General features: G+C 55.4%; 1 protein-coding gene across 2 annotated transcripts; it reads left to right on the top strand.

Moving 5' to 3' along the window:
• The first annotated feature begins 132 nt into the window (after window positions 1–132).
• Window positions 133–26,953, top strand: PIAS4 (protein inhibitor of activated STAT 4). Of its 2 annotated transcripts, XM_003354007.5 has the most exons (11): window positions 133–175; window positions 5,307–5,733; window positions 18,536–18,620; window positions 19,074–19,115; window positions 19,514–19,604; window positions 19,718–19,846; window positions 19,935–20,040; window positions 22,836–22,909; window positions 22,993–23,153; window positions 25,975–26,105; window positions 26,437–26,953. In XM_003354007.5, the coding sequence occupies exons 1-11, from the start codon at window positions 149–151 to the stop codon at window positions 26,703–26,705; spliced, it is 1,542 nt and encodes a 513-aa protein (XP_003354055.1). In that variant the 5' UTR covers window positions 133–148; the 3' UTR covers window positions 26,706–26,953. The 2 variants fall into 2 exon arrangements, with proteins under 2 accessions (XP_003354055.1, XP_084866364.1); XM_085010238.1 differs by lacking the exons at window positions 133–175; window positions 5,307–5,733 and adding an exon at window positions 15,099–18,307.

Below are 26,953 nucleotides of genomic sequence, written 5' to 3'. Positions count from 1 at the left end.
CGCCTGCGCAGTGCGCGGTCGCGCGCGCCGCGGGGAGGAGGGCGCGCGGGTGCTAATTGGTCGCGGCATAGGCCCCGCCCGCGAGTGGAGGGCAGTCACGTGACGCGACGGCTGGGGGCTCCCGGCGCGGGGGACGCTGGTGGCCAAGATGGCGGCGGAGCTGGTGGAGGCCAAAGTGAGTGAGCGGCCGCGGCGCCGGCCCGGGAGGGTGGGGGGTGCGTGGACCGGGCGGCAGGCCGAGGTCTGCGCCTTCCGCTCGGGGTCCTGAGACACAGCCCGCTCGCACCTCGGCGTCCGGCCTCCTCGCCCGCCCCTGGTCCCCGGACTCCGGGTGCGGGCGGGGCGCGCGGAGGCCGGGGGCGGGGCCCCCGAAAACCTCACCCCACTCTTCGCCCTGGGGGGTCGGCCCCTGGGCTTGAGCTTGGGGTCCCCTTCTCCAGCTCGAGCGGTTAGGTTACCTACAAATCTCCCTAAACACGGGCACAGGGCCGCGCCTCCCAGCTTGAGGCACAGTCCCCACGGACAGCTTCACGGGCTGAGCTGCTTGTCTTCTCGTCCCAAACAGGGGTCCGCGCTCTTTGGCCTTTGGGATTGTCTGCGCGTCTTCTCTCCCGCCATGGCTGCCGTCAGGGTCTTAGCCTCCTCGCCCCAGCCGACTAGCCGACTAGACTGGGGTTGGCTACTCCTTGCTCAGAAGGGTCCCCTGACTCTTCTGCCACCGCTTGCACCGTCCGGAGTGATGAGCTGGGGTCCTCAATGTCCCTCAAAAATAGTGTGTCTCTTGGGGTCTGTACGCTAAACTGGTGTTTGGGGCCCTGTTCAGCTCCTGCTCTGGTTCCAGAACCCCGCCTCCCTCCCGACACCTTCCTCACCCTGGAGTGGGCTTGGTGTTAACTGAGTGTGCCCCCCTGGGATGGAGCTCTGGCCCCTGTGTCCAAGACCTTCCCATCTCTCTCCTCTCAGTCTTCGGTTCTGAGCTCTGCCTTCCTTCTCCCTCTTCCCCTTTAGGACAGCATCTATGCCCTTTTGGACTACTTCTGGGGGTTCTAGTCCTCACCCTTGCGGGATCAGACTCTTATTTCCCAACCTTGGCTGTTTCCTCTGTATTCTACTTCATTGTGGATCTACTGCTCAGATCACACTCCCTTTCCACCTAGCCCCAGAACCCCTGCTTTTGCATCCCAGCTTTGGCATCTGAGGCCCCTCTCTCTTTCTTCTGGTCTCTCGTGTTGGTCCTTGGAAGGTCTCTGATTGACTGCAGGGTAGGATTTTTTCTGTAGGGTAGTTCCTAGTGCTTCTCTGCTGTATTCCTGTTTGGGGTCCAGGTTCCACATCCCATAGATACCATCCCTTCTCTTAGCTTAGGGTCCTTTTTAACCCTCTTGGGACTAAGCTGGAAGCATCAGTTTTCCAGAGATGTATTTTCTTCAAGGTAGCCTCTCTGAGGTGAGGCTCCAGAACTCTTGCCCCTGACTGCACGAGACTTCTTCTGTAAGAAGTTTACTCAAGGCCACAGGTCTCAGGGATGTAGAGGGCAGGACCTTTGCAGAACTGAGGCACCCCCACCCCTCTGGTCTGTCCTCCCCAGGGTCTTGACCTGTAAATGTTTTCTTTCCCTTTCCTTACATCTCCCTTCCCTTCCCACTGGGGTCTGAAATGAAGCCCTCAAGGTTCTGTGATTATAGGGTATTACCCTCCCTTCACCCCTGAGCTCCCTCCCCCTGTACCTAGAACACATGCTTCTGCTCCTCTGGAATTTTGAGAAATTGAGTACCTGCCCTAGAGATGTGCAAGCCCAAGGCAGCAGCCTGCAACCTGAAGTCCCCTGGAGCCCTGAAATTTAACCTCCTCTGCTGTGGGGTTTTGGCTCTGGGCTCCCGCCGATCCTCCAGCCAGAGAGTGGGGTCTGAACTCTTATACCATTCAGGGCCTTGAAATATGATCTGATGAACTCTGCTTGACCCTCCAGTGGCTGCCCCCCCAACCCCAATTAAATCAAGTTGACCCTTTTTCTTGTCTTTTGTCTTTTTTTTTAAAGCTGCACCCACAGCGTATGGAGGTTCTCAGGCTAGGGGTCTAATTGGAGCTATTGCTGCCGGCCTACGCCAGAGCCACAGCAACGTCAGATCCGAGCCGCATCTGCAACCTACACCATGGCTCACGGCAACACCGGATCCTTAACCCACTGAGCAAGGCCAGGGATCAAACCCACAACCTCATGGTTCCTAGTCGGATTTGTTTCCCCTGCGCCACGACGGGAACGCCTTATAATTTTTTTTGTCTCTTGTCTTTTTTTTAGAGGACCCTTTTTCAAGTTTTCTAAAATGTGAGCCTCCATTCAGGGGGGCTCACGACTGCAGCATAGCTTGCTCTGATTCTAGGGAGACTTCTTTTTCCTCCAGTGCTTTGCTGTCACCAAGAAGTGCTTACTATACGTCTCATTGAAATATCTCCCTCTTTTAGGAGCTTTCTCACCCTTTTGTAGTGAGAACCAGAGATTTTGTCTTTTGGAGTGCAAAATGGGCTGGTTCGAGGGGAGGGTGAAGGGGGCTTGTTGATAAACTTGGAAATCTGAGACTCTTAACCTGAGACGGGGTGGTCTAGAAAGTCCCTGAGAGGAGGGTGCGTAGTAGTTTGCACGGAGCTCTGATTTCCTGGAGAGAGGAGCCCCTAAGTTGAGCACAGCTACTCTATCAAGGCTGTTGTTTCTCTAGGCAGCTCCAAAGGAGCCTAGAGTTGAGGCTCTGGAAGCTGCTGGGGCCTGGCGCTGTTTATAAACACAGATCCGAGGGGCAGGGTCAGTATGAAGCCACAGCAGGAAGTGTTCTGCAAAGCGCTTGGGGCTTCTTCCTGAATGTTTGCACCCTGCTCGTGCGCCCCCCCCCCCACCAGTGTCAAGGGCAGGCTCCTGGGTGGTGGCAGCTGCTGAGAAATACGAGTTGTGAACATATGGCAGTTTGAGGGGTGTGCCCCAGGATGCAGGAGCAGGAGGCGGCTCCGGATGTCCAACCTGGTGGACGGGGTAGGTGGGGGCAGGGGCTCCCAGGGGCGGGGTGACTCCAAAAGGCCAAGCCCACCTGCCTTTGACTCCATGGCCAGTGGTCAGCTTCCACATGACATCGCCTCTCCCCTTGAGTGCTTTGGGCCTCTTCCAGAAGAAACATCTTGTCTGCAATCTTTTCTTCTCTCCTCAAGGTGGGAAGTCAGGCCGAGGGTGGTAAAGCCTCTTTGTTTTCAGAGTGTTCAGACTCTCCAGCAGGCTGCTTAGGGCCCTGTGAGGGGGTGTGCTGGGGATGAGGGGCCCCCAGGCAGCTGGGTGTGAGTGGAAGTAAGCAGCTCAAGGAACCTGATGGTCTCAAGTCCAAATGCCAGCCCTGCTGTCCACACTCAGGAAAGCCTTGGGTCAGTTGCTTCCCTCTTGGAACTTCAGTTTTCTGACCTGTATAGTGGGCATGAGTCCTTGTGAGCATAGTGACCGTGAAGGCCCTTATGCTTGCCATTGGCGGACACTCAGTGTCTGCAGTGCAGGAGTAGAAAGAAGATCCTACAGCAGGAAAAGTGTCCCCCTCAAGGCTTTGCTGGCCAGGCAACCCTGTAGGTTTGTTTGTGTCATTTTGAGCCCAGCACACCCCTCTGCTACCAGCAGAAGCCTAGTGCTGTACATCTGGAAGGGATGTTAGTCAGTTCCCACCTTGACTGAAGTGCTGTGAAGCTTGGCAACAGGCCAGGGTCACCTGGGAACCTAGGGGAGAGTCTGAACTTAAACCCAGGGCTCCTGAGCCCCAGGGCCATCATCAGATTCCATGGCTGACTCTTAAGCTGCCGGAAAGCAGCAGCCTTCTGGCTTTGAGGCCACTACATGAAGAGCCTGGCAGGTGAACCGCCTACCTCTGACTGGCAGACTTTTTTTAGTTGAGTTTAAGTGATTTATTGTTTTTTTGGGGTGCTATGCTGCCCCAGGCATGTCAGCTTTCCACATCCACTGTTGTCGATTGTACTTTTTATTTTTCCCTTCCCCCTAGAAGTTTCTTTTCCCCATTACATTTCACTCATCACAGGCCAGCTTCAGGGCTCAGCATGGGTGGCCCCCAAACCCTGCTGGCCTGTCTCTCCAGGATATGTTGCTTTAGTAGCATATTGGGGAGCCCAGAGTGTCACTGAGGGCAAGCTACCACCAGTTAGTTTCACTGCACTCTTGTGTTTGGTTTGACTTCATTGGAGGGGCCCTGCGAGGTCATCACCTGCCTCAGCCCAATTAACAGCATCTATGGCTGCTGGATCCTGGTGCCTCTGTCAGCCTGATTTTGCCCCCAGGGGACACTTGGTGATGTCTGTGGGACTGGGGTTTCGGGTACTCCTGGCATCGAGTGGGTGGAGCCAGGGATCCTGCTTCACACCCCACCTTGCCAGGGACGGCCCCATCCCAGAGAATGATCCAGCCCTGGCATCCACGGTACTGGGGAGGAGGCATGCTGGTGAGCCCCGCAGACGCTTTGATGGCCTCGACAGTGCTCAGCTCTCTGTCGGTGCTGGAGCAGCCTAGTGGGGAGGAGCCACCCCTAGCTTCAGAGATGAGTTTGGATCTTGTTCCTAATTGGGGCTCACTCCAACCTGGTAGGAGTGTTTGAAGGATCAGAGTCAAGTTTATAATCACACAGCCCGCTCAGTCCCCTTCAGGTGAGTTGTGCCTAAGGAAGTGGTGGCAGCCGTCCTCCAGAGCAAAGGGAAAACATGTTTTTTGGCTGATGTTGGTTGAGCACCCACTCTGCTTTGCGTGAGTCACCTCATCTGGTCCTTTCCACATCCCAGTGAGGTGGGCCTGTTGTCCTCCCTGATGAAGAGACTGAGGGTCAGAGAGGCCATCGGTGTTCTTGGCTGGAGAGTAGTTAAGTCTGTTTACAGGGAACCAAGATTCCCAGGTCCTGCCCTGGAGATGCTTTTACGCTTGAAGATGAGAAAAGAAAGAGGACCTAAAATAGAAGTAGTTTGTGGGGGGAGCAGTTGGAGGAGCTTTTGCTGCGTTGGCGATGCTGAGGAAGGTTGGAGGAGGTGGAAGGGAGCAGGGCTGGGCTGGGAGGGGGCGTCACAGGGAAGGGTGAACTGGCAGATTGAGCACGGGCATGGAAGTGGGACCAGGCATGGGCCAGTGGGACGGGTACCAAAACTGCTGCCTCCTCCTTGGGGGGCTGGGCTGGCCAGCCGCTGGCAGGGTCTCACTTCACCGTCCCTCCACTCAAGGCCCAGGCGGCCCCTCACCCTGGCAGCATCTCTCTCTGAGCCTTTTTGTCTGTGGTTGCTCTTCTCAGAACATGGTGATGAGTTTCCGAGTCTCCGATCTTCAGATGCTCCTGGGTTTTGTCGGCCGGAGTAAGAGCGGACTCAAACACGAACTTGTCACCCGGGCCCTCCAGCTGGTTCAGTTTGACTGTAGCCCTGAGCTATTCAAGAAGATCAAGGAGCTCTACGAGACGCGCTACGCCAAGAAGAGCTCAGAACCCACACCCCAGCCCCACCGGCCCCTGGACCCCCTGGCCATGCACTCAGCCTATGACCGGGCCAGCTCGGTGCCCAGGACTCCCCTCACGGGCCCCAACATTGACTACCCCGTGCTCTACGGGAAGTACTTAAACGGACTCGGACGCTTACCTGCCAAGACCCTCAAGCCGGAAGTGCGCCTGGTGAAGCTGCCCTTCTTTAACATGTTGGATGAATTGCTAAAGCCCACAGAGCTGGGTGAGTCCCTGCTGTCCCTGGGGGAGGCCCACCTTTTGAGTTCTCCCAGCACCAGAGGCCAGCCACGTGGCCAACCCGGAGCGTTTTCTGGGGAGTGGGAAGGGCCAAGAGGCTGTGAGGGGATTACCCCTCCCAGGAAGCACAGGGACTACCTTTGGGTCCTTGAACTAGGGACCTATTATCACATGGGCAGGTTACCCCAAATCCCAGTGGCTTGAAACAGCTAACACCTATTAGGTCTGTTTCTGAAGGTCAGAACTCGGGAAGAGCCTAGCTGTTCTGGCTCGGGGGTGCCCAGGGAGTTACAGTCAAGGTGGTATGGTCAGGGGCTGCTTTGTCAGAAGGCTCGGTGGGGGCTGGGGGCAGGGCCACTTTCTCATGCGGTTGCTGGCCGTCAGGTGGAGATTCCAGTTCTCGCCACATGGGCCTCTGCGGCCTGCTTGTACTTGAGAGTCCCCCTGCATGGTGGCATGGTGGCTCAGACTCAGAGGTGGGGAGGGGAGGGAGCTGATGGGGCAGTGGTGGGAGAGGGCGAAAGTGTGTGTACGCACGAGCACATGGGAGTGCTCAAACCTGCTGGGAGCCTAGATCTCCCTCATAACCTCAGCTTGGAAACGGCATCCTTCTGCTTCTACCACATTCCACTAGTCACGGAGACCAACTCTGATACCCTGTGGTACACTGTGAGGCTGGATGCTTGATCTGACTTTCTCTCCTTCCTCCACAGAAAGCTGCTTCCTAGTAGGTAGCTTGCAGGAGTGACTTTGGTCAGTGGATTCAGGCCTGTCAACATGGGCAGGTCAGGGCTTGGCTAGGTGTGCCCCCAAGGGACAGGGTATAGCCAAGGCTGGAGGAGATGATGCCAAGGAATCTCTTGCTCGTCTCTTTGTCGCTCAGGTTGACTGAGTGTCATGTAGGTAGGCCTTGGTCCCTCCTGGACAGCCTTGATGACAGGGCTGGGGGTGGGTGTCAGCCTGGACCTAGCCTCAGGTGCTGTGAATTCCGGCCTGGGAGGCTGACCGGCCCCAGCTTTCTGGGTCTCCTAGGCTCCAGAAGGTGAGCAGAATGCGATGGGACTCTTGTCACTCCTCAGGTTTTAGCAGGTCCCTGAGTGTTCTTGGAGACCCCTCCCCCCATTCCTCCACCCAGTCATTCATACAGCATGTATCTCCGTGCTGGTTGAGTGGGCATCCGCTCTGGGGATGCAGCAGGGAGCAGTCAGAGCCCCCACCCTTGTGGAGTTTCCCTTCTGGCACCCCTTGTTTGGGGCTTCAGGGTGTCCTCAGCCTGTGCTGGTGCTGTGGGGTCCACATAATAATGGTGGGCCCTGGTCATGAGTTGGGCCCTGTGTGCTGTGGCAGAGGTCACAGCCCCTTCACCCCCCTGCCCAACATGTCCCCAGCTGTGCGGCTCAATCCCTCCCACCCTGCTGACCCAGCGGCCTGCCTCGCTAGGCCAGGGGGCCCCCCTCTGCACACAGGCTTTAGTTCCAGCCACATGCTGGCTGGCCCCCTCCATCGTGCCGTAGGTGAGGGGAAGGGTGGCTGCTACCTCTTGCCCCCTGCCTACAACCCTTAGACTTGGTGAGGGCGGGCCAGAGGGGCTGTGGTTCCAGGAAAGGCTGCGGGAGGTGGAGGAAGGCACTGCTGGCCCTCTACTGCCTTCTCTCTGGCGTGAGAAGGTATTTCCCACCTGCCCCCAGATGGGGGGCAGGTTAACCTGCCACTACCTATCATGGGGGTGAAGTGGCAGCACTGGGGACCCAAGGCCCCTTCCTGAGTTTCTCCAGGACGACATTCCCTGTCTCTGCTCCCCACAACCTCTATGTAGATGCCAGGACCCACCCACCACCCGCCCCCACCAGGCTTTAGGACCTCAGGACTGGCTGGCTGACTGGTTCTGAGGTTGAACTGACGATCCAGACTCTTAAAGACTCTAGTATGATGTTTGTAACAGGGAAGCTGGGTTTTTACTGGGAAGCTGCAGAGCTAGCTTGATCATGAGTGGGGGCCGGGGCTCGAGATGACTTTGAACTCCCTCCCCCACCTGGACCATGGGCTTCCTTCCTGCTCAGTGAACATGCAGTCATTCCCGCCCCACAATGCATCACTTTGCCCTGAGCCCCCGGGGACCCTGGTCACCTGATCTCCGGGAGAGTCTGCTCCCCTGTCTACACCAGGAATTGCTCTGCTGGCAGCTCAGAACAAAGAGGCCGACCCCACCCTGCCTTTGCTCCCACCCACTCCCCTGCCCCTATCCTGGGGTGTACCCTTTTCCCATGATCCTGTTTCCTCAGGGACTCCCGGGGGCTGCCCGGTTTCCTAGGGAGAGGCCTCAGCCAGCACAGATGCCAGCCTTGAAGCAGTCTGGTCCCCTCTGTTCGAGAACCAGCAATTCTGCCCACCCACCCCTCACCCTGGGTGCATCCCCACAGTGAATTCTGCAGTGCTGGCATTGCCCAAGAACCACTTCAGGAGGCTCTAGCACAGCCTGCTTCTCCTTCCCCCTCACCTCTGGTCCTGACCTGCCGACCCAAATGAGGCCCAGTCTGGTCCTGTTTCCCCGGAAGAGCCGCCAGCCGGCTCTGGGATGGAGACTGCGCCAGGCGGACAGGAGACATAAATCACGAGGAGAGGAATGTTCGGGTTGGGGGAGGGGAGGGGAATAACAGAGCCACAGACCCAGAGCTGCAAGGACCTTAGGAGACAGATGATCCACTCCGGGGGGTGGGGTGGGGTGGGGGTTGGCACCCAGAAAGGTCAAGAGACTGGCCTAAGGTCACACAGCACCCTTAGGGAGGGGCTCCAGGTGCCTTGCTCCCCTGTGGGCAAGCACCCATTCTGAACCACAAGGAGGTTCTGGACTGCGGGCCTCCTCTTAGGACGGGGAGCCCAGCCATCTTCCCCTCCCTAGTCTGGAGGTGGCTGGCAGCCAGGCCCACGGGGGCAGAGGTGGAAGGAAGCCTGTGCTGCCCAACCACAGGAGAGATGGGGGGCATGACACTGCTGCTTGGGGCTCACTGGGCATCTTATGGCCTGAGGGCCCCCCAAGCCTGGACACTTGGGGTGTCAGCCACCAGAGTCTGCCTGGGGAGCCCTGACCTCCCCATCAGGGCACACTGGGGAGAGGAGGGAAATGCGATCTGGTTCAGCACTGCTCTTTGTGGTACTCAGCGTTCTGTGGGCAGCGCCTTGTGGGGAGGGACCACTCACGTGGCCCAGCACAGTGAGTGAACTGCCCCTGGCTCTCCACGTGCCTGGGAAGTGGTCATCACTCACAGTGGTTGAGAACTGCTGGTCTAGTGCCTGCCCTGTCATGTAGGGCCTGCATATGTCCCTCATTCAGGCTCTGAGCCCTTTGGCTGGTGTTGCCCAACTAACAAGCAAGGTAGTGGGGTCGCCGGCCTGGCATGTTGTGCCAGGAAGCTCCCCTAGAGGTGACAGAAGAGTGACGGGGTAAGGAATGCTCTGATCAGGGAGCACAGGGTTCCCAGGGGGCCTGTCAGTACTGAGCACCCCTTATTGCACATTGGGGCGGTGGCAGTCAGGAAGGTTTCCTGGAGGAGGTGGCATTCCTATCCAGAGTGAGGGATAAATAGCAATTAAGCTAGACAAAGAGGGGCAGGGTTGTGTTCCAGGCAGAGAGTTGGTGAGTGGAAGCCATTGTGACCAGAGCATGGTGTGGCTTAGGCTAGGAGTGGGAGTGCAGCCTGGATATGGGCAGCAGGGGCCAGAAAACACAAGATGGGTGGGCCACTGGGAATGGTGGGGACCGACTGGGCTGTCCTGACTGCTTAAGCTTTTCAGGACTTGTTTTCTTGTGTCCTTTTTGAGGTGGGTAATATCCCTGAGGCACAAAGAGGCAGAGTGGCCTGCCTGCCACCCCTCAGCCTGTTGTGGTCCACACCAGGCCCAAGGGCCTTCTTGGCATCCTCAGGTCCATCTCTTCCCCCATATCCCACCTCCAGGGATGGGTGGTCTGATCCACTGGGCTGGCTGGGGCATCCCTCCATCCATGATGGTGGTCAGGGCTCTGCCAGCTCTGTAGCAGATCCTGCTGGACCTCCATCTCTTGTGTTCCCCTCACCTCTTAACTTTCTGCCTGCCCCTAGTTTTTACATGCCCAGCCTTCTCCCTGGTTTCTTCTGCATGCTTCCTCCCAGCAGCCCAAGGAAGCAGGTCAGTTCCTCCTCTGCTCAAAACACTCTCCTGATCTGATTTTTCTGTCCTGTTCCCTCTCTGCTCTCACTTCAACCCTCTTGCTCACTTCACCCCAATCTCCTCCAGCACTCCAGCCCTGAACCTGCCCCAGGGCCTTTGCCTGTGCTGTTCTTTCTGTCACACTCTTACCCAGACACTCACATGGCCTTTCCTGCCCCAGCGCCTCATCTAAAGCTCACCTTCTCCTTGGCCTTCCTCAGTACCCTCTCCTCTAATGCCTAGGACTGATTTGTTCCCCATTACACCCTAGGACGGAGCGTGGTGGGGGTAGCATGAACAATGGAGAGAGTGAACACAACTTTAACCTAGAATTCTCAAGCCTGTCCTTCAGTGCTTGTTCCTCCCATAACCCCACCAGCAGGAAGTCCTGGTTCCTTGCTCTGTGAATGGAGGAGCTGGGATTTGTTTTTGTTTTTGTTTTTGTTTTTTTTTGTCTTTTTAGGGCCACACCCTCAGCATATGGAGGTTCCCAGGCTAGGGGTTGAATCAGAGCTATGGCCACTGACCTACGCCACAGCCCACAGCAACGTGGGATCTGAGCCGTGTCAGTGATCTACACCACAGCTCATGGCAATGCCAGATCCTTAATCCACTGAATAAGGCCAGGAATCTAACCTGCATCCTCATGGATATGAGTCACATTCTTTTCCACTGAGCCACAACGGGAACTCCAGAGCTGGGGTTTGAACCCAGAGCCCCTAGCTGGGGCTTGTGGTGCTCATTTACTCCCTGCTCTTGGTGAGGGGGCACCTCCTCCAGGAGGTCCCCACCATCATGGCTGGGGAGGGGCCTTGGCCTGGAGGAGAGGCCTTGAGGGCTCAGGGGCAGTGGGCTGCCAGCTGAGGGGCTTCAGGCCAGTGTGAGGGAGACCAGTCCCATTGATTACATTCTTAAAAACTCCTTTCCATTTTATTTAAACTTGTGAAAGTATATGTTCATCATAGAAAAACACAGGTTAACAGCAAAGAAGCTCAGCTGCTGTCCTTTTCTCTTCAGGGCAGGCCTCTGTCAGGTGCTTCTCTTTTCATGTGCCACCTATCCTAGGAAGTGTGGTGTGTCCTGACTGCTAGTTTGTCATTCTCCCCCAGAATATCATGAGCACCTGCTGAGGTCATTAAATATCCTTCGCTGTTGGTGGTTTGCGAAGCTGTCTGGCAGCCTCTTGGAGATGTGTGTCCCAGACCCTCTGTTGGGGTCTCATGTTGAGCCTGGGGGCTGAGTCCCCACCTCTGTGGTTTGATTGCTCCTCCTCAACTTCCAGCTTTCCTGAGGACCCTGGAGCAGGGGTTTTCTCTTTAGTCCTGGATATGGGAAAATTGTAATTCTTAGGAGGTGAAGTTTTTGGAGAAAAAGGAGCAAGGAAGGAGGTGGGGAGTGCCAGAATTGTTGGTAGGTTGGGATGGAGGTTACAGTTTTTAAACAAAGGCACTCAGGGGAGTTCCTGTTGTGGCTCAACAGAAACAAATCCAACTAGTATCCATGAGGATGTGCGTTTGATCCCTGACCTCGTTTGGTGGGTCAGGGATCTGGCATTGCTGTGGGCTGTGGTGTAGGTCGCAGATGTGGCTCAGATCCTGAGTTGCTGTGGCTCTGGCGTAGGCCTGCGGCTACAGCTCCAATTTGACCTCTAGCCTGGGAACTTCCATGTGCCATGGGTGTGGCCCTAAAAAAGAAAAAAAAAAGGAAAGGCATTCAGGGAAGGCTTTCATTCCAGTGACATTTGCACAGACTTAAAAGACACCAGGGCTCTATAGAGGAGGAATGTTCTGGAAGAGGGGACGGCTGGCAAGTGCAAAGGACCCTGAGATGGGATGTTCCTGGCAGGTGGGGAGCATGAAGAGGTGGCCAGGGTGGCTGCTGTGGAATCAGGGCCACCAGGGTTGGAGACAGATCGTCCCCTAGGCCCTGAACTGGGGGAGCCAGGAGACCAGCAGGGGTTCTGCATGCTGCCAGGGGAGTACTGGTTGGGAAGGGATCACTCTGGGCACATTTGGAAATTGGTGCAGCAGGCTGGGCCGAGAGAGCCTATAGTGGGGGATGGGGGCCAACTCCCACATCTTGGTCCTGAACAGCTGGAAGGGTTGGCCTGCCACAGGCGGTGGATGGCATGGCAAAGGCCCGGGTTTGGAGGACCCCTGCCCCCTTCTGATAGTGCAGCATGCACTGTGTCCCAGCTATGGCAGCAGCTCGCCTTCCACCAGCCATTTGGCTTCCTGAGGGAGCTGTCAGTTACCCTGGGCTGTTGGCACAGCAAAAACGCGGATTGGGGAGTTCCCGTCGGGGCTCAGTGGAAATGAATCTGACTAGCATCCATGTGGACGAAGGTTTAATCCCTGGCCTTGCTCAGTAGGTTGCTGTGAGCTGTGGTGTAGGTCGCAGACACAGCTCAGATCTCACGTGGCTGTGCCTGTGGCTAGGCCGGCAGCTACAACTCCGATTTGACCTTAGCCTGGGAACTTCCGTATGCTGAGGGTACAGCCCTAAAAAGACAGACACAAAAAAAACCCCAGAAAAGTGGATTGGGAGGTCATCCTCTGCCCCTGCCGTGACCTCACCTAAAAGTAGGAGTCCTTCCAGGCGTGGGACCAGTCCTTCAGCGACCTTTCTCTTAGTTTCTGTTTTCAGAGTTCCCTGGCACCCCCTCCCCTGCCTCCCAGAAGACTCCGAGGGGTGAGGAAATGTTTTTGACTCCTCCCACCTTTGCAGGCCAGCTCAGGTGTGATGAGGTCCCCTCCCCCCATGAATCACTGCCCCAGGCTCTTTGGGCAGGTCTGGGCACAGCTGCAGGTAGCCTACAGGAACCCTAGCCCTCCAATTAGGCGGCCCTTCTCTAGGGCCCCAACCTGGACACCTCCACCAGCAGGAACCTGAGTTAGCAGCATAGCAGTTTCAGCAGCCACCCCTTGGAGGGTACCCAGACTTGGGTGGGAATGGGGTATGAACCCGAGGATGAGGGTAGGGTATCTGGCTTCTGTGCCTGATCTGCCTTTTTTTTGTCTTTTTGCTATTTATTGGGCCGCTCCCGCGGCATATGGAGGTTCCCAGGCTAGGGGTCGAATCGGAGCTTCAGCCACCGGCCTACGCCAGAGCCACAGCAACACGGGATCCGAGCCACGTCTGCAGCCTACACCACAGCTCACGGCAACACCGGATCGTTAACCCACTGAGCAAGGGCAGGGACCGAACCCGCAACCTCATGGTTCCTAGTCGGATTCGTTAACCACTGTGCCACAACGGGAACTCCCCTGATCTGCTTGTAAATTGAAATTACCTTTGCTTTTATTTTTTCCCATTAACAGTTGGTTTACAGTTATCTTTGCCTTTAAACAGCCTGCTCCTTGTGGTGCTTTGAAAGTCAGAAGATTCTGAAGCGGAAATGGGACCAGCTGGGCCGGCCTCATGGCCCCCTGCTCCCTACTGGCCCCCTGCCATGCCCTCCCTAGTGGCTTTCATGTTACAAAGTGAGGATATGGAGGCAGAAACTGTGTGTCTTGCAAAGCTGAAAGTATTTATACTCTAGCCCTTTATAGGGACAGTCTGCTTCCCACTGTTCTAAGGGGTTTGCAGTCTTAAAGCAGAGGCCTTACCTCCCCCAGCTCCAAGGCTGTGGTTGTGGCCAGTTCTCAAGCGCCGTCCCCGAGAGGCGGCTCTTGCACAGACCCCTGCCTCCCTCAGTTTTGGTTACGCAAGTATACTGTGATATGCTGTGCACGCCGCTCTGCACTTGCTCTTCTCACTTAAAACCATCTTGGGGATTAGTCTTTACTGGAGCACAAAGAGCTGCTTGATTCCTGACTGCCTGTGTTCACTGTAGCATAGTATTCCTTCATCCTGTTCCTTTGTGTGGCGCCCCAAAGTAGACCATGTGTGTGTGTATTTAGGTTGTTAACATTATTTTGCTGATAAAAACCATCCCGAGTCATGTCTGGCTGTGGGCCTTGGTCTTCCCGTGTCTGCAGTTGCCGCTTCCTGAGGTGTTTGTTGTTTTGGCACATTGTGCCAGCTTACCCTCCCTAGAGGTTTTCACTCCTACCAGCCACAGCCTCATCAATTTCTATCAAACTTTTCAATCACTTCCAATCTTTCAAACAGATGATTTATCAGTAGAGTGGCTTTTGATATTTTTGGATTTTTGTGAGGGGTTTTGGCTTCGTCAAATTTATTTATTTATTTTTTTGGCTGTGGCATGCAGTGGCTTAACATGGGATCTCAGTTCCCAGAGCAGGGATTGAACCTGGGTTGCAGCAGTGAAAGTGCCCAGTCCTAACCACTAGACCACCAAGGAACTCCTTTCAGTTTTTTAAAATTGTTTGATGTATTTATTTATTTTGATTCCCCCCTCTTTTTTTTCTTTTTTGGTTGCCCCTTGGCATATGGAGTTCCCAAGCCAGGGATCAGATTCAAGCTGTAGTTGCGGCCCAAGCTGCAGCTGTAGCAACCCTGGATCCTCAACCCATTGTGCCAGCCCAGGGATTGAACCTGCATCCCAGCGCTCCCAAGACACCACTGATCCCATTGTGCCACAGAGGGAACTCCTATTTATTTATTTTGGCTGCACCCATGGCATGCGGAAGTTCCCAGGTGAGAGGTCAAACCCGTGCCACAACAGGGACTCAAGCCACTGCAGTGACAGCGCCAGATCTTTAAGCTGCTACACCATAGGAAAACTCCAAATTTATTTTCAAATTGAAATACGATAGACTTACAACCCTGATATTAGTGTCTCATATTTAGAATAATGATTTTGACATTATTATTTGTTACAGAATGATCAACACTTCTTTTTTTTTTTTTTTGATCAACACTTCTCAGTGCAGTTTTAAATTTTTAAACATTGAGGTATAGTTTACATACAGTGAAATCCATAGACATTTAGTGTGTGATTTGAGTTTTAGCAAATGAACGTACCCGAGTAACCCCAATGCCATCAAATGTGGAACATTTCTGTCACTATTAAGTTCCCTCAGGCCCCTTCCCAGGCAGTCCTTGCCTCCCCCAGACCCCCAGAGGCAACCACTGTTTTGAGTTCTATCACCATAGATTAGTTTTGCCTGTTCAGAACGTGACATAATCCACATGCAGCGTGTACTACTTCGCATCTGCTTTCTTTGGCTCAGCGTTACAGCTTTCAGATTCATCCATGTTGGTGCATAGACTGTGAGTTATTTTATTGTATGAATGTACCACAACTTATGCACTTGTTCTTCCGTTGCTGGGCACTTGGGTTGTTTCCCATTTAGGGCTACTAGGAGTAAATTAGCCAGGTGTCCTTGCACAGGTCTTTTTGTAGACATATTTCCATTTATTTGGGAAGCACCTAACAGTGGATTACTGGTTGCAGGGTAGGTATATGTTTAACTTTATTAGTAATTGTCCAGCGGTTTTCCAAAATGACTGCATCACATTATAGCCCCCTACCCACCCATCTACCCCTCCCCCAAGAGAGTTGTGGTGCATCCTCACCAACACTTGGAATCCTTGGTCTTATTTTAGCCACTGTAAGTGGATGTGTAGAGGTTTTAAACCAATCTTGAATTCCTGGGCCAATACTTGGGGGCCCTGGCTGTATGCATGTATGTGGATACACACACACACACACACACACACACACATATTTTTTCTCTTTAGGGCCACACCCACGGCATATGGAGGTTCCCAGGCTAGGGGTCAAATTGGAGCTATAGCTGGTGGCCTTTGCCACAGCCATAGCAATGCCAGATCTGAGCAAAGTCTGCCACATACACCCCAGCTCATGGCAACGCCAGATTCTTAACCCCCTGAGTGAGGCCAGGGATCAGACCTGTGTCCTCATGGATACTAGTAAGGTTCGTTTCTGCTGAGCCACAACAGGAACTTTGCTGGTGTTTTGTTAAGGATTTTTTCTTCTTCTTTTTATGGCCAAACCTGTGGCATATGGAAGTTCCCAGGCCACGGGTCGAATCAGACCTGCAAAGCAATGCTGGATCTGAGCCACATCTGCAACATACACTGCAGCTTGCAGCAACACTGGATCCTTAACCCGCTGAGCAAGGCCAGGGATCAAACCGAATCGTCACAGACACTATGTTGGGTTCTTAACCCACTAAGATGCAATAGGAACGCCTGAATTCAGGGTTTTTGTTGTTGTTGTTGTTGTTTTTAACTTAAAAAAGTTTTTCAAACTTTCTATATCTTATGTTGCCAGTTTTGGTGATTTGCGTCTTTGGGAGAATTTGCTCATTTCATATAAATTGTCGAATTTATTGTCAGGAATTTGCTCTTTATAGCCCCCTGTTGAACCAAAAGGCTGTATGATCTGTACTGTTCATGTTTCATTTCTTTTTATTTTATTTTTGTCTCCTTAAGACCGCACCTGTGGTATATGGAGGTTCCCAGGCTAGGGGTTGAATCGGAGCTGCAGCTGCCAGCCTGCACCACAGCCACAGCAACGCAGGATCCCAGCCATGGCTGAGACCTACATCTCAGCTCATGGTAATGCTGGATCCTTAACCCACTGAGTGAAGTCAGGGATCGAACCCACGTCCTTATGGATGCTAGTCAGGCTCGTTACCGCTGAGCTGCAACAGAAACTCCAGTGTTTCTGTTAGTTTGTGTTCACATGATCTTATTGTTTAGTCTAGCTAGTTATTTATCAAAGAACTGGCTTTGTTGGCTTTGTATTTCATCGATTTCCATCTTTATCTCTAATTTCCTTTTTTCTAATGCCTTTGGCTTTTACTTTGCTCTTCTTTTTCTAGCTTCTCATGGAGGAGCATGTGTCATTCATATTAAACCCTTTTCATTTCTTCTTTTTTTTTGGCCATGCCTGCAACATAGGGCCAGGGATTCAACCTGTGCCACAGCAGAGACCCAAGCCACTGTAGTTACAATGCCAGATCCTTAACCTGTGCCGTAAGAGAATTCCTCATTCCTTTTTTGGTGGGTGGGGGGACGGTGGCAATGCCAGATCCTCAACCCTCTAGGCCACCAGGGAAATCCTTTCTTTTTTTTTTTTTTTGGCTGCTACCATGACATGCACAAGTTCCCAGGCCGGAGATCAAATCTGCACTACAGCAGTGACCCAAGCCACAACAATGATAATGCTGGGTACTTAATGTACTGAACCACCAGGGAACTCCTTTTTTTTTTTCTTTTTTAAATGGTTGCACCTGCTGTACATGGATGTTCCCGGGCCAGGGATTGAATCTGAGCCACAGCTTCACTGGGACAAGCCAGGGATTGAATTTGAGACTCCACAGTGACTTAGGCCTTTACAGTCATTTTCTTAACCCATTGCGTCACAGCAGGAATTCCCCATCATTCTTTTTTAATAGAAGCATTTAAAGGTATAACTTTCCCTCTCACAACAGCTTTAGCTGCCTCCCACAAGTTTTGGAGTATTGTATTTTCTTTCTTTCTTTTTTTTTCTTTCTTTCTTTTTTTTTTTTTTTTTTTTGTCTTTTTGTCTTTTTGCCATTTCTTGGGCTGCTCCTGCAGCATACGGAGGTTCCTAGCCTAGGGGTCGAATTGGAGCTGTAGCCACCGGCCTACACCAGAGCCACAGCAACGTGGGATCCGATTCACATCTGCAGCCTACACCACAGCTCACGGCAATGCCGGATCCTTAACCCACTGAGCAAGGCCAGCGATTGAACCCACAACCTCATGGTTCCTAGTCGAATTCATTAACCACTGAGCCATATGGGAACTCCTATACTTTCTCATTCAGTTCAGGGTGCTTTCTAATTGTGCCTGGGGTTCTCAGTGCAGTTATGACTGAGAGTGAAGAGCCAACTCTTCAGCACCAAGGTCTCTGTCCCCTGGCAAACTTTGCCCCAGCTTCTGCACCCAGTGCTTTGTGACAGTGATCAAGGCTTTGTGTACGCTCTTCCCGCTGCCCTCCTCAGGCTTCCTGCTGTGAGCCAGGCCAGGCTGCTCTGTGGCTCTTATTCTGTGTACTTGGAAGTTCACCACTGGTTCCTTCCTTATCTCCTTGACCAGCCTGTGAGTGCCTCAGGTGGGACCTTGTTCAGTTTGTCCCCATCCCCTCTGGCAGTGCTGTGCAGGGGCCACTGAGAACTCATTATGTGCAGGGCCTGGGCTGAGTGCTGCACAGTTGGACAGGCGCTCACCATTTGCCCAGAACAGCCCTGTGACCTGGGGACAAAGTTGTCGCTGGTGTCTCACAGATCTGGAGAAGGTGGCTGGCCCGAGAGCACTCGGCCTGTCATTCTGCATCCTGCCAACCCAGCAAGGCTCTTCTCCCTGCACCGAGTCCTCAGTTCTCAGTCCTCTCAAGTAGCTGCCTGAACCCCAGAGGGCTGAGAAGCCTGTTGCTCCAAGAGTGGCCCTCAGTGGAGGACATGGACGGGGATGTGAGTGTTCCCTGACTGTAGGCTGCAGTAAGTGGCCCCTTCTTGGGCTCCCATCCCTGGCAGCCCCCGAGTTTGTCCCACTTACCTCCATCCCAGTCCCCTGACCACCTGGGTGGGGCTCAGCCTCCCATTTCCTGCTTCCCAGTCTGAAGAGGGACAGGCCTGTAGGAATGACTGTGGCACCCTCATCAGGGACCACTGTGACCCTGACCCTGAACTTGTCTCCAGTTCCACAGAATAACGAGAAGCTTCAAGAGAGCCCGTGCATCTTTGCCTTGACGCCCAGACAGGTGGAGCTGATCCGGAACTCCAGGTGCGCCGTGCCTGCTCCCTGCCCGCTGCTGTTGCGGACTAGGAGAGCCATCCGCCAGGCTCCTGGCAGACCCTGGACCTGGCATGGTGGGAAAGGGAGGTCCCTATCCCCTGCTCAGGGCACACGTGCTCTCAGCACCTTTGACCCACAGCCCTGAGGTGGGCTGGTTTGGGGCTCCACCTCTGCTCTCTGAGGCTGTCACTGCTGGGGTAGGCCACACCCCCAGCCCTCTTACTATCCACACCTGACCGTATTTTCCAAAGAAAGGAGGTCATTTGCCCAAGTCACCAGTGAGTAAACGGCAGGAGAAAATATTTTAGGCAGTACCCCCTTGGCCTTTGGTTGCCATGGGAGGTAGCAAGTTAGTCCACTTGGTTGGTCCTTGTAGAAAGGTCAGGGTGGCTGCTGGGTGCGCTCCCCGTCACTGACCCCTCCTCTCCTCCCCGAGCACAGAGAACTACAGCCCGGGGTCAAGGCCGTGCAGGTCGTCCTAAGGTAAGTAGGCCCAGGTGTTCCCTGACCCTGGGGGAGGGAGGGTATGGGGTGACATGACCTTGGCCCACTTCCCGCTCTTCTCCCCTGGGTGGCCGAAGCCCTGCCACATCCTGTCTCACTCCCTCCTGACGGCCCCTCTCAGACCCTCCTGCTCCTCCCTCCTTTCTGGCCTTGCCCATGGGTGCACCAGCATCCGGCCCCACTCAGGCCAGACACAGGATCCCCGAGACCACCCCCATACACATGCACATACAGTCCAACATTAAGATCTGCCTCAGGGCCAGAGAGGGGCCCTGTTGCCTCCACCCTGGCCCCCATCTGTCCTCCCCTCCCCTCCCAGGGAGCCCTTCCCCCCCTGCAAGGTGCCCATGGACCTATGGTCCCCATTGTCCTTGCAGAATCTGCTATTCAGACACCAGCAGCCCTCAGGAAGACCAGTACCCACCCAACATCGCCGTGAAGGTCAACCACAGCTACTGCTCTGTCCCGGTGAGCGGGCAGCTCTGGATCTGCTGCGGGGGTTCAGGCAGAGAGTGCGGAGTGGAGGGGGGGACACAGAGCAAGTACCATGTGGTGGTCTCAGCCGGCCTGTCTGCTTCCAGGGCTACTACCCCTCAAATAAGCCTGGAGTGGAGCCCAAGAGGCCGTGCCGCCCCATCAACCTCACCCACCTCATGTACCTGTCCTCGGCCACCAACCGCATCACTGTCACTTGGGGGAACTACGGCAAGGTGAGTGGGCCCTGACTTCCCCCTTCCCTTCCTCTGCCCACCCTGTCTCCAGGCTCAGCCCTGACTCCCCTCCCCTCCCTGCCCCCAGAGTTACTCTGTGGCCTTGTACTTGGTGCGGCAACTGACTTCCTCCGAGCTGCTGCAGAGGTTGAAGACCATCGGGGTCAAGCACCCGGAGCTGTGCAAGGCGCTGGGTGAGCCCCAGGGCCTTCTGTGTTGGTGGGTGGGGCTTCCCGAGGTCCCTGGGGGTGGCCATGGCTCCGTCACTGCCTACCACCACCTTTTTTGGGCGTGAGTCATAGGCCTGGTCCTCAGGAGCTGTGGCCTGTGGGAGGATGTGGACCTCCCAGGGTCCAACCATCACCCTGGGGGTTAGGGACCTCTGGAAGGTCTCTGGAGGAGGGTTGCTGTCCGTCAGTGCAAAGGCCCTGTGGCAGGGATGAACTAGGCATGCTGACAGACCCCAGTGAGCCCAGGGAGTGGGACACAGAGAGCCAGGGGTGGGGGCCACTGGGGTCTATGGTGCAAGAAGCCTTGGAGAGCTTGCAGGCAGGGAAGACCCCGGGCAATCAGTGTTCCACTCAGGTGCTTCTGGCTGCTGTGCAGGGACAGGGTGGGTGGGGGCCAGGAATTGGGGACGGGGCAGAGAATAGGTTCACAGTTAGGGGTACTCACCATGACTGAGGTCTAACCAGGAATGCTGAAACCATTAGTTTTTTCCTTTTTTGTACTTTTGTTCTTTTTTAACTGTGGTTTGCGTAAGTTCCTAGGCCAGGGATTGAACTTGTGGCACTGCAGTGACAATGCTGGATCTTTAACCCACTAGACCACCAGAGAAGAGAAGTCCTCCTTCTTATATTTTTATCAACCAAAAAAAAGGGATGGGGATGCAAAGAGCATAAAGAGAAAATCAAAACCACCAGTTCCATAGTCAGATAGAACCTCCTTGTGTCCTGCCCTGGAGGCTGCCCAGCACACAGAATTCCCTCTCTGGTTGCCTGAAGGCCCTTGTGGAATAGCTTCTGACTCCATCCTCACAGCAGCTCTGGGCAGTGGGGCCTGGCTATGTCTCAGTTTGACCAGTGGGGACACTAAGGCACAGCATGGCAAAGTTAGGGCTCTGTGACCCCAGGGCTCAGCCTAGCACCCCGTCCTGCCACCTTTCTTGTTTCTTCAACCCCTCCCCCACCTGCCTGTTTTCCCTGTGGGGACAATGGGCAACATGATCAGAGGAGGCAGGCTTCCGGCAACAGCCTGGTTGGCTGCAGTGCCAGTTGGCAGGTGCAGGGATTGGTGCAGGGCTGGGCAAGGCTTAGCTGGGCACCAGTGAGCCACAGGGTGGGGACAGGCACATGGAGGCCTGGCTTAACTGCTCAGTGAGCAGCCAGGTGCCAAGGCCTGCGGCGGTGCAGGGGGCCGCAGCTGCGTATGTAGAGGTGCCCGGGACAGCCGGGCCTTGCTGGTGTGGGCAGAGCTTCCTCTCTGAAGCAAACCCTCAGCTTCCTTCCCACAGCCAGCCTCTGGCTGGGCATCTTCGCTTCTGGGTTCCCCTCTAGTTGCAGCCGGGAAGTCCTATTCTTTGTCCCACCTAAACCCTTCCCGCTGTACATGCCCTCCCTCTCTGAGGGGTGGAATGAGGCTTTGCTTTGAAACATGGTGCATACTGCATCCGTTCTCAGCTGCCCTGAGTCTTTTTGAGGGGCTGAGGCCTCTGGAGGTACCGTTAATTAGTGCTTGTTAGCCAGAGAGGGGAGGCAGGTATCGTGGACTGAGGGGTAGTTCCAGCCCTTAAGCAGAGTGACCGCCACTCTGCAGGGCCCAAGGTTGGTTCCATTCTGAACTATCTGGGAATGGAGCTTAAGAGCATGCCCTGCTCAGGTTTCTCCGCCAGCCTCCCTGCGCCCCCTGCAGGTTGGTCCCCAGGGCTGTAGTGGGCCAGTTTCTTTCCAGCCTTTTTCAGCCTTATGTACTCATAGTTGGGCAGCCCTGTGGTGGGCACCTGCTTTCTTCTCACCTGTTGGAGAAGCAGACTCTGATCCTGCAAGGGAGCCTTGCTTGTGGGCTCACTCCTGCCCCAAGGGTCCATGGTAGGTGCTCCTGCCCTGGGGCTTCCCAGCCCTTGGAGTGGTGTGGGCTGCCCTTGTGCTTTTCATCAGAATTTACAGTCAATAGCAGGTGGCCTGTGGCAGCTCTTTGCTGCCCAGATCTTTCCCAAAAGTCCCATGGCTCCTAAAAATCCCCAACAGGGCAGGATTGTTAAGGGGCCTGCCCCCTTGTCGTGCACCAAGATTGTTGTCAAAAATAAGTGACTGTTGGGAGTTCCCGTCGTGGGAACGAATCTGCCTAGTAACCATGAGGTTGCGAGTTCGATCCCTTGCCTCGCCCAGTGGGTTAAGGATCTAGCATTGCTGTGAGCTGTGGTGTAGGTCGCAGATTGGGCTCAGATCTGGTGTGGCTGTGGCTGTGGCTGTGGTTGGGGCCATGGCCGGCAGCTGTAACTCTGATTAGACCCCTAGCCTGGGAACCTCTATATGCCTCAGGTGCGGCCCTAAAAAAGCAAAAAAAAAAAAGAGGAGGGTGGGGCTGTGGAGTTCCCTGGTGGCTGAGCAGGTTAAGGATCTGGCATTGTCAATGCAGCGGCTTGGGTCACTGCTGTGGCGTGGGTTCCATCCCTGCCTAGGGAACTTGCGCATGCCAAGGGTGCAGCCAAACAAAAAAAAAAGTGGCCGCTTGCCATGGTTTTTTAACATAGAAAGAAGCTCCTCATAGTCCCAGGCCCTAGAGCTAAAACTTGGGTCTCATCATCCTGGGAGGTTGATATGGGGTGTTCACTGTGTGGACTGTTGTCTCCCTGAAACAGGGGTGTTGAGGGTGCTCCCTGCTGCCCTCCTGAGCATCTCTGGGTGCTGGGGAAAACCCACCCCTCAGCCCCAGGCCTGCAGGTGCCTCTGTCCAGTCACTGCTGACACTGGCCTCCCCTCTCCCACAGTCAAAGAGAAACTGCGCCTGGATCCCGACAGCGAGATCGCCACCACAGGCGTGCGGGTCTCCCTCATCTGCCCGGTGAGTCAGGGTGTGTGGGTCCCTCCCTCCCTGCTGCTTACCTGGGGGCAGCCACTCACACTCCTCGCTTCCTGCCCCCGCAGCTGGTGAAGATGCGGCTGTCCGTGCCCTGCCGTGCAGAGACTTGTGCGCACCTGCAGTGCTTCGATGCTGTCTTCTACCTCCAGATGAACGAGAAAAAGCCCACTTGGATGTGCCCGGTGTGTGACAAGCCGGCCCCCTATGACCAACTCATCATTGATGGGTGAGTCACTGGGGTGCATGGGGAAGGGGGCCAGCTGCTGCCCGCTGGGCTGTGCCAGGTTCAACCCCTCGCCTCTCTGGGCCTCTGGAAGGAGAAGCGGGGTCAGGCAGCTTCTGAGTCTTCTGTGGCTCCACCCGCTGGGACCTCCAGGCTACCCAGTGGTGCCCCATGGCAGCTCTGTAAGCCCCAGGTTGCAGAGGGAGGCCGATGTCAGCCAGCAGGGTCTTTCCTCTATGTGTGACAACAGTGTAGCTTAGGGTTCAGAAGTGGGGCTCTGGGCCCAGGATGTCCACTGTTACTCTTATGTGACCTTGTGTTCTTGGAGTCTGTTTCTTCCCCACGTAAAAAAGGGACCCAAGAACCTGTCCCAGGCTGCTACACGATTTGGGGAACTGGTTCCTGAAGGGAGTTTAGCACAGGCTTGGTCACATCCTCCACATAGAAAGGTGAAGGGCACACTCATCTCCCCAAAACTGGCCACGCCTTCTGTTGGTCCCTTTCCTGGGTGGTGCTAGTGTGTGGCCAGGCCGTCCCTCAAGCCTTACCAGCAGGCCCACCCCACACCACAGCGGGACAAGGAGAAGAAGGCCATTCTCCTCAAAAGGGAAACTTTACTCAGGTCTTAAGTTTCCAGAAACCGAGTCCAGCACCTACCTGACTGACCAGCTCCTGCCAGTTGCCAGCCACACCCACTTCTGTCCGCAGAGCTGCAGCTCAGGGAGGGAACTGGGCAGCTCAGCCGTGAGCGGCCATGGGGCAGCATTGCACGGACCCTGCCCACATGTGACAGCCGAGATATGGCTGGGGTGTGTGCTCTGGGGAAGGGAGTGGCCCTGACCTGCAGTGGCCATGTGTGAATTGCCCCCATGGTCAGGTACTCGTCTCCGTCTGGTCACTGCGCTCGAGGTCTTGCACGCCCTCCCTTCCAGCTGTCCAGGGAGGTAGACCTTGATCATCCCCACCTTACAGATGAGCAGACTGAGGCTCAGAAGGGGCAGCCTCCACCCCAGGGTCCCCCAGCTTACAGGTGGCCTGGCTAGGACTTGAACCCCAATCTGGCTAGCCCTGAGCCTGGGTCCCCTCCCAAGACGGGCTGAGCTACCACCCCCACGCTGTCCAGCCTCAGGGTGAGGGAAGAGGCCCCTGGGGCCAGGCACAAGGGCTGGGCCTGAATGGAAGCTCTGTTCCCGGCCTGGCAGCTGTGCAGCCTGGCGCCTGCCCACCCCCCAACCCTCCCCAAGGCCTGAGCAGGTCACTCAAGTCAGGATGATGGTAACTGTGACAGCTCTAGGGACAGCAGGGCTGGGGCTGGGCAGTGTAGCTGCGTCCAACACAGATTGCAATTCCAGCAGCCCATGGGGCCTTGATGTAACCTGGGAGGTTTTCTAGAGGAAGGGTCCTCGATTCATGCATTTATTCCTCGAGGCTCTGCCACTTTGTTTCTGGCCCTAGCTGGGTGATTTAGGGGTTCCCAAAAGGACTCTATCCCAGACCCTGCTTTTAGGGAATTCCCACCTGGGCATGTGGGATGAGGACCAAGCCAGACCTAAACATTCCTGTTGCTTGTGCTCTGCCTTGAGGAGAAGAGGTGCCATAGAGTAGGGCTTTGGAGGCTGAGTAGGAGTTTTCCAGGTGTAAAGTGCATGGCAGAGCTGTGTTTCTGGGGTGTTTTTTTTTGGGGGGGGCTCTTTTTTAGGGCCACACTCATGGCATATGGAGGTTCCTAGGCTAGGGGTTGAATCAGAGCTGTAGCTGCTGGCCTACGCCCACAGCCACAGCCACTCCAGATTCGCACCAATTCTTCGACCTACACCACAGCTCACAGCAGTGCTCCTCATGGATACTAGTCGGATTCATTACCGCTGAGCCACAACAGGAACTCCAGAGCTGTGTTTCACACCATGGTGACCCCTGAGGCGGTGGTGCTGGGAAGGGCTCCATCAGCTACAGAGGGTATCCAGGGCAAGACCTCCCTTCTGTGTGATCATGACTGAGGTGGTTGAAATCCCTTGGGGGCTGGTGCAGTGTTAATGTTGAACAAGGGCTGGGGGCTCTGGTGGGTTCCCTGTACCTGGCCTGGTGTGGGCACTCGGCCCCTGCTCAGATCCCCACAGCTACGGGAGATGGTGGGCGCTGTGCCTGCCTCATCCTGCAAGTGGAGAGACCAAGGCCCATGGCAGGGGTGAGGACCAAAACCCCAACCTGCTGCCACCTGGCCTTGTGGCCTCAGGGGACTCACTCCCCCTCTGTGAGCCTCAGTGTCCCCAACTATAAAACTGGGCTTGCTGGCTGTACCTCAGGAACAGTGCCCAGGACTGTGGCTCGCCATGGGCACCTTCTGGGGGTGCTGCTGGCCATAGAGGCACCATGTGGGCCCGCTCTGCTGCCAAGTGAACCCAGAGCTTCTTGGGGGCTTTGAGCAGCATGTATCTCCTCTCTGAGCCTCATTTCTTCCTCTGTAAAAAGAGGGGCAGCACAGAGTGAGGATGGGAAGATGGGGACCCCTCCGTTAGGGGGGCCAGGTGGACAGGAACCACCTGTGGCCCCCCCCAGGTCCCATGTTCTCAAGCAGCTGGTGGGTGGGGCCCCGTTCTCTGCCCGTGGCCAGCTATCACCAGCTGTCACCTTGCCGCAAGTGGTTAACTGCAGGCCCTCCTGGAGGGCGCAGTACATGTGCCCACCCCTTCCCCCCAAACCTCAGGGTCACCAGGCCTGGCCATGCTGTCCTGCAGCCGCTTTTGCAGAGCAGGAAGTGGTTCAGAGAGCACCCCGCCCCATTCCAGGGGAGCAGGAGTCAGCACCCATTCCTCCCACCCCCCAGGCTCCTCTCCAAGATCCTGAGCGAGTGCGAGGATGCCGATGAGATCGAGTACCTGGTGGATGGCTCGTGGTGCCCAATCCGTGCCGAGAAGGAGCGCAGCTGCAGCCCGCAGTGCCCCATCCTTGTGCTTGGTGAGGCCTCAGCCGGGCTTTGCCCGAGTCCCTGTTCCTGCCAGGCAGTGGTGATTTCTGAGTTTGACGTGTATGCTGCCATGTGGCCTTTTACTTAAAACACAACCACCCTTATGGAGTTGATCCCTTGGAGCTGGGCAGCCAAGGCGGTTAGTGAGCACCTGCTGGGTGCCGGCCCGTGCAGAGCACCGTGGCCTGGCAGTATCAGGCCACCTCATCTTGTCCTCTGAGATGTGCTTCCCTACAAGGCTGCCTCTGCCCCTCGCCAGCCTTGACTTCCCTGCTCTGTGGGTCAGTGGCCATCCTGAGCTTCTGTCCCTGTCTCCCACAGGCACCTCGGACGCCAATGGGCTCCTTTCTACCCCCAACGTCAACGGCGGGGGTGGTGGCGCACTCGGGGGCGCAGGCGGTGGGGGCGGTGCGCCAGGAGGTGTGGAGAACGGGAAGCCGGGGGCTGACGTGGTGGACCTCACGCTGGACAGCTCATCTTCCTCAGAGGAAGAGGAGGAGGAAGAGGAAGATGAGGAGGACGAGGACGAGGAGGGCCCCCGGCCCAAGCGCCGTTGCCCCTTCCAGAAGGGCCTGGTGTCGGCCTGCTGACCGCTCGCTGCCAGCGGGACACTCGACTTTCCTGGTGCTCACCACGCGGAGGGGCGCAGGCGGGCCTTGGGCACAGAGGGAGGAGTGATTTTTTTTTCTTTCTTTTTATTGTTGTTCATTTTGGTTTTCCACCCCTTTCCCTGGCTCCTGGCACCTGTACCTCTGGACTCTCCTATTGGAGGATTAAAAAAAAGTAAAATGACAAAAAAAAAGTACAAAAAAAAAAAAAAAAGAAAAAAGAAACAAAA

Source organism: Sus scrofa, chromosome 2 (genome assembly GCF_054392235.1).
Source record: "Sus scrofa isolate SSC_HxYL_T2T_F1_AM1 chromosome 2, Sscrofa_HxYL_maternal_Yorkshire_Landrace_v2.0, whole genome shotgun sequence".
In the NCBI taxonomy this organism is placed as follows: Eukaryota; Metazoa; Chordata; class Mammalia; order Artiodactyla; family Suidae; genus Sus; species Sus scrofa.
The sequence above is the reverse complement of the archived record's forward strand: the minus strand, read 5'-3'. Positions and strand labels throughout refer to the sequence as shown.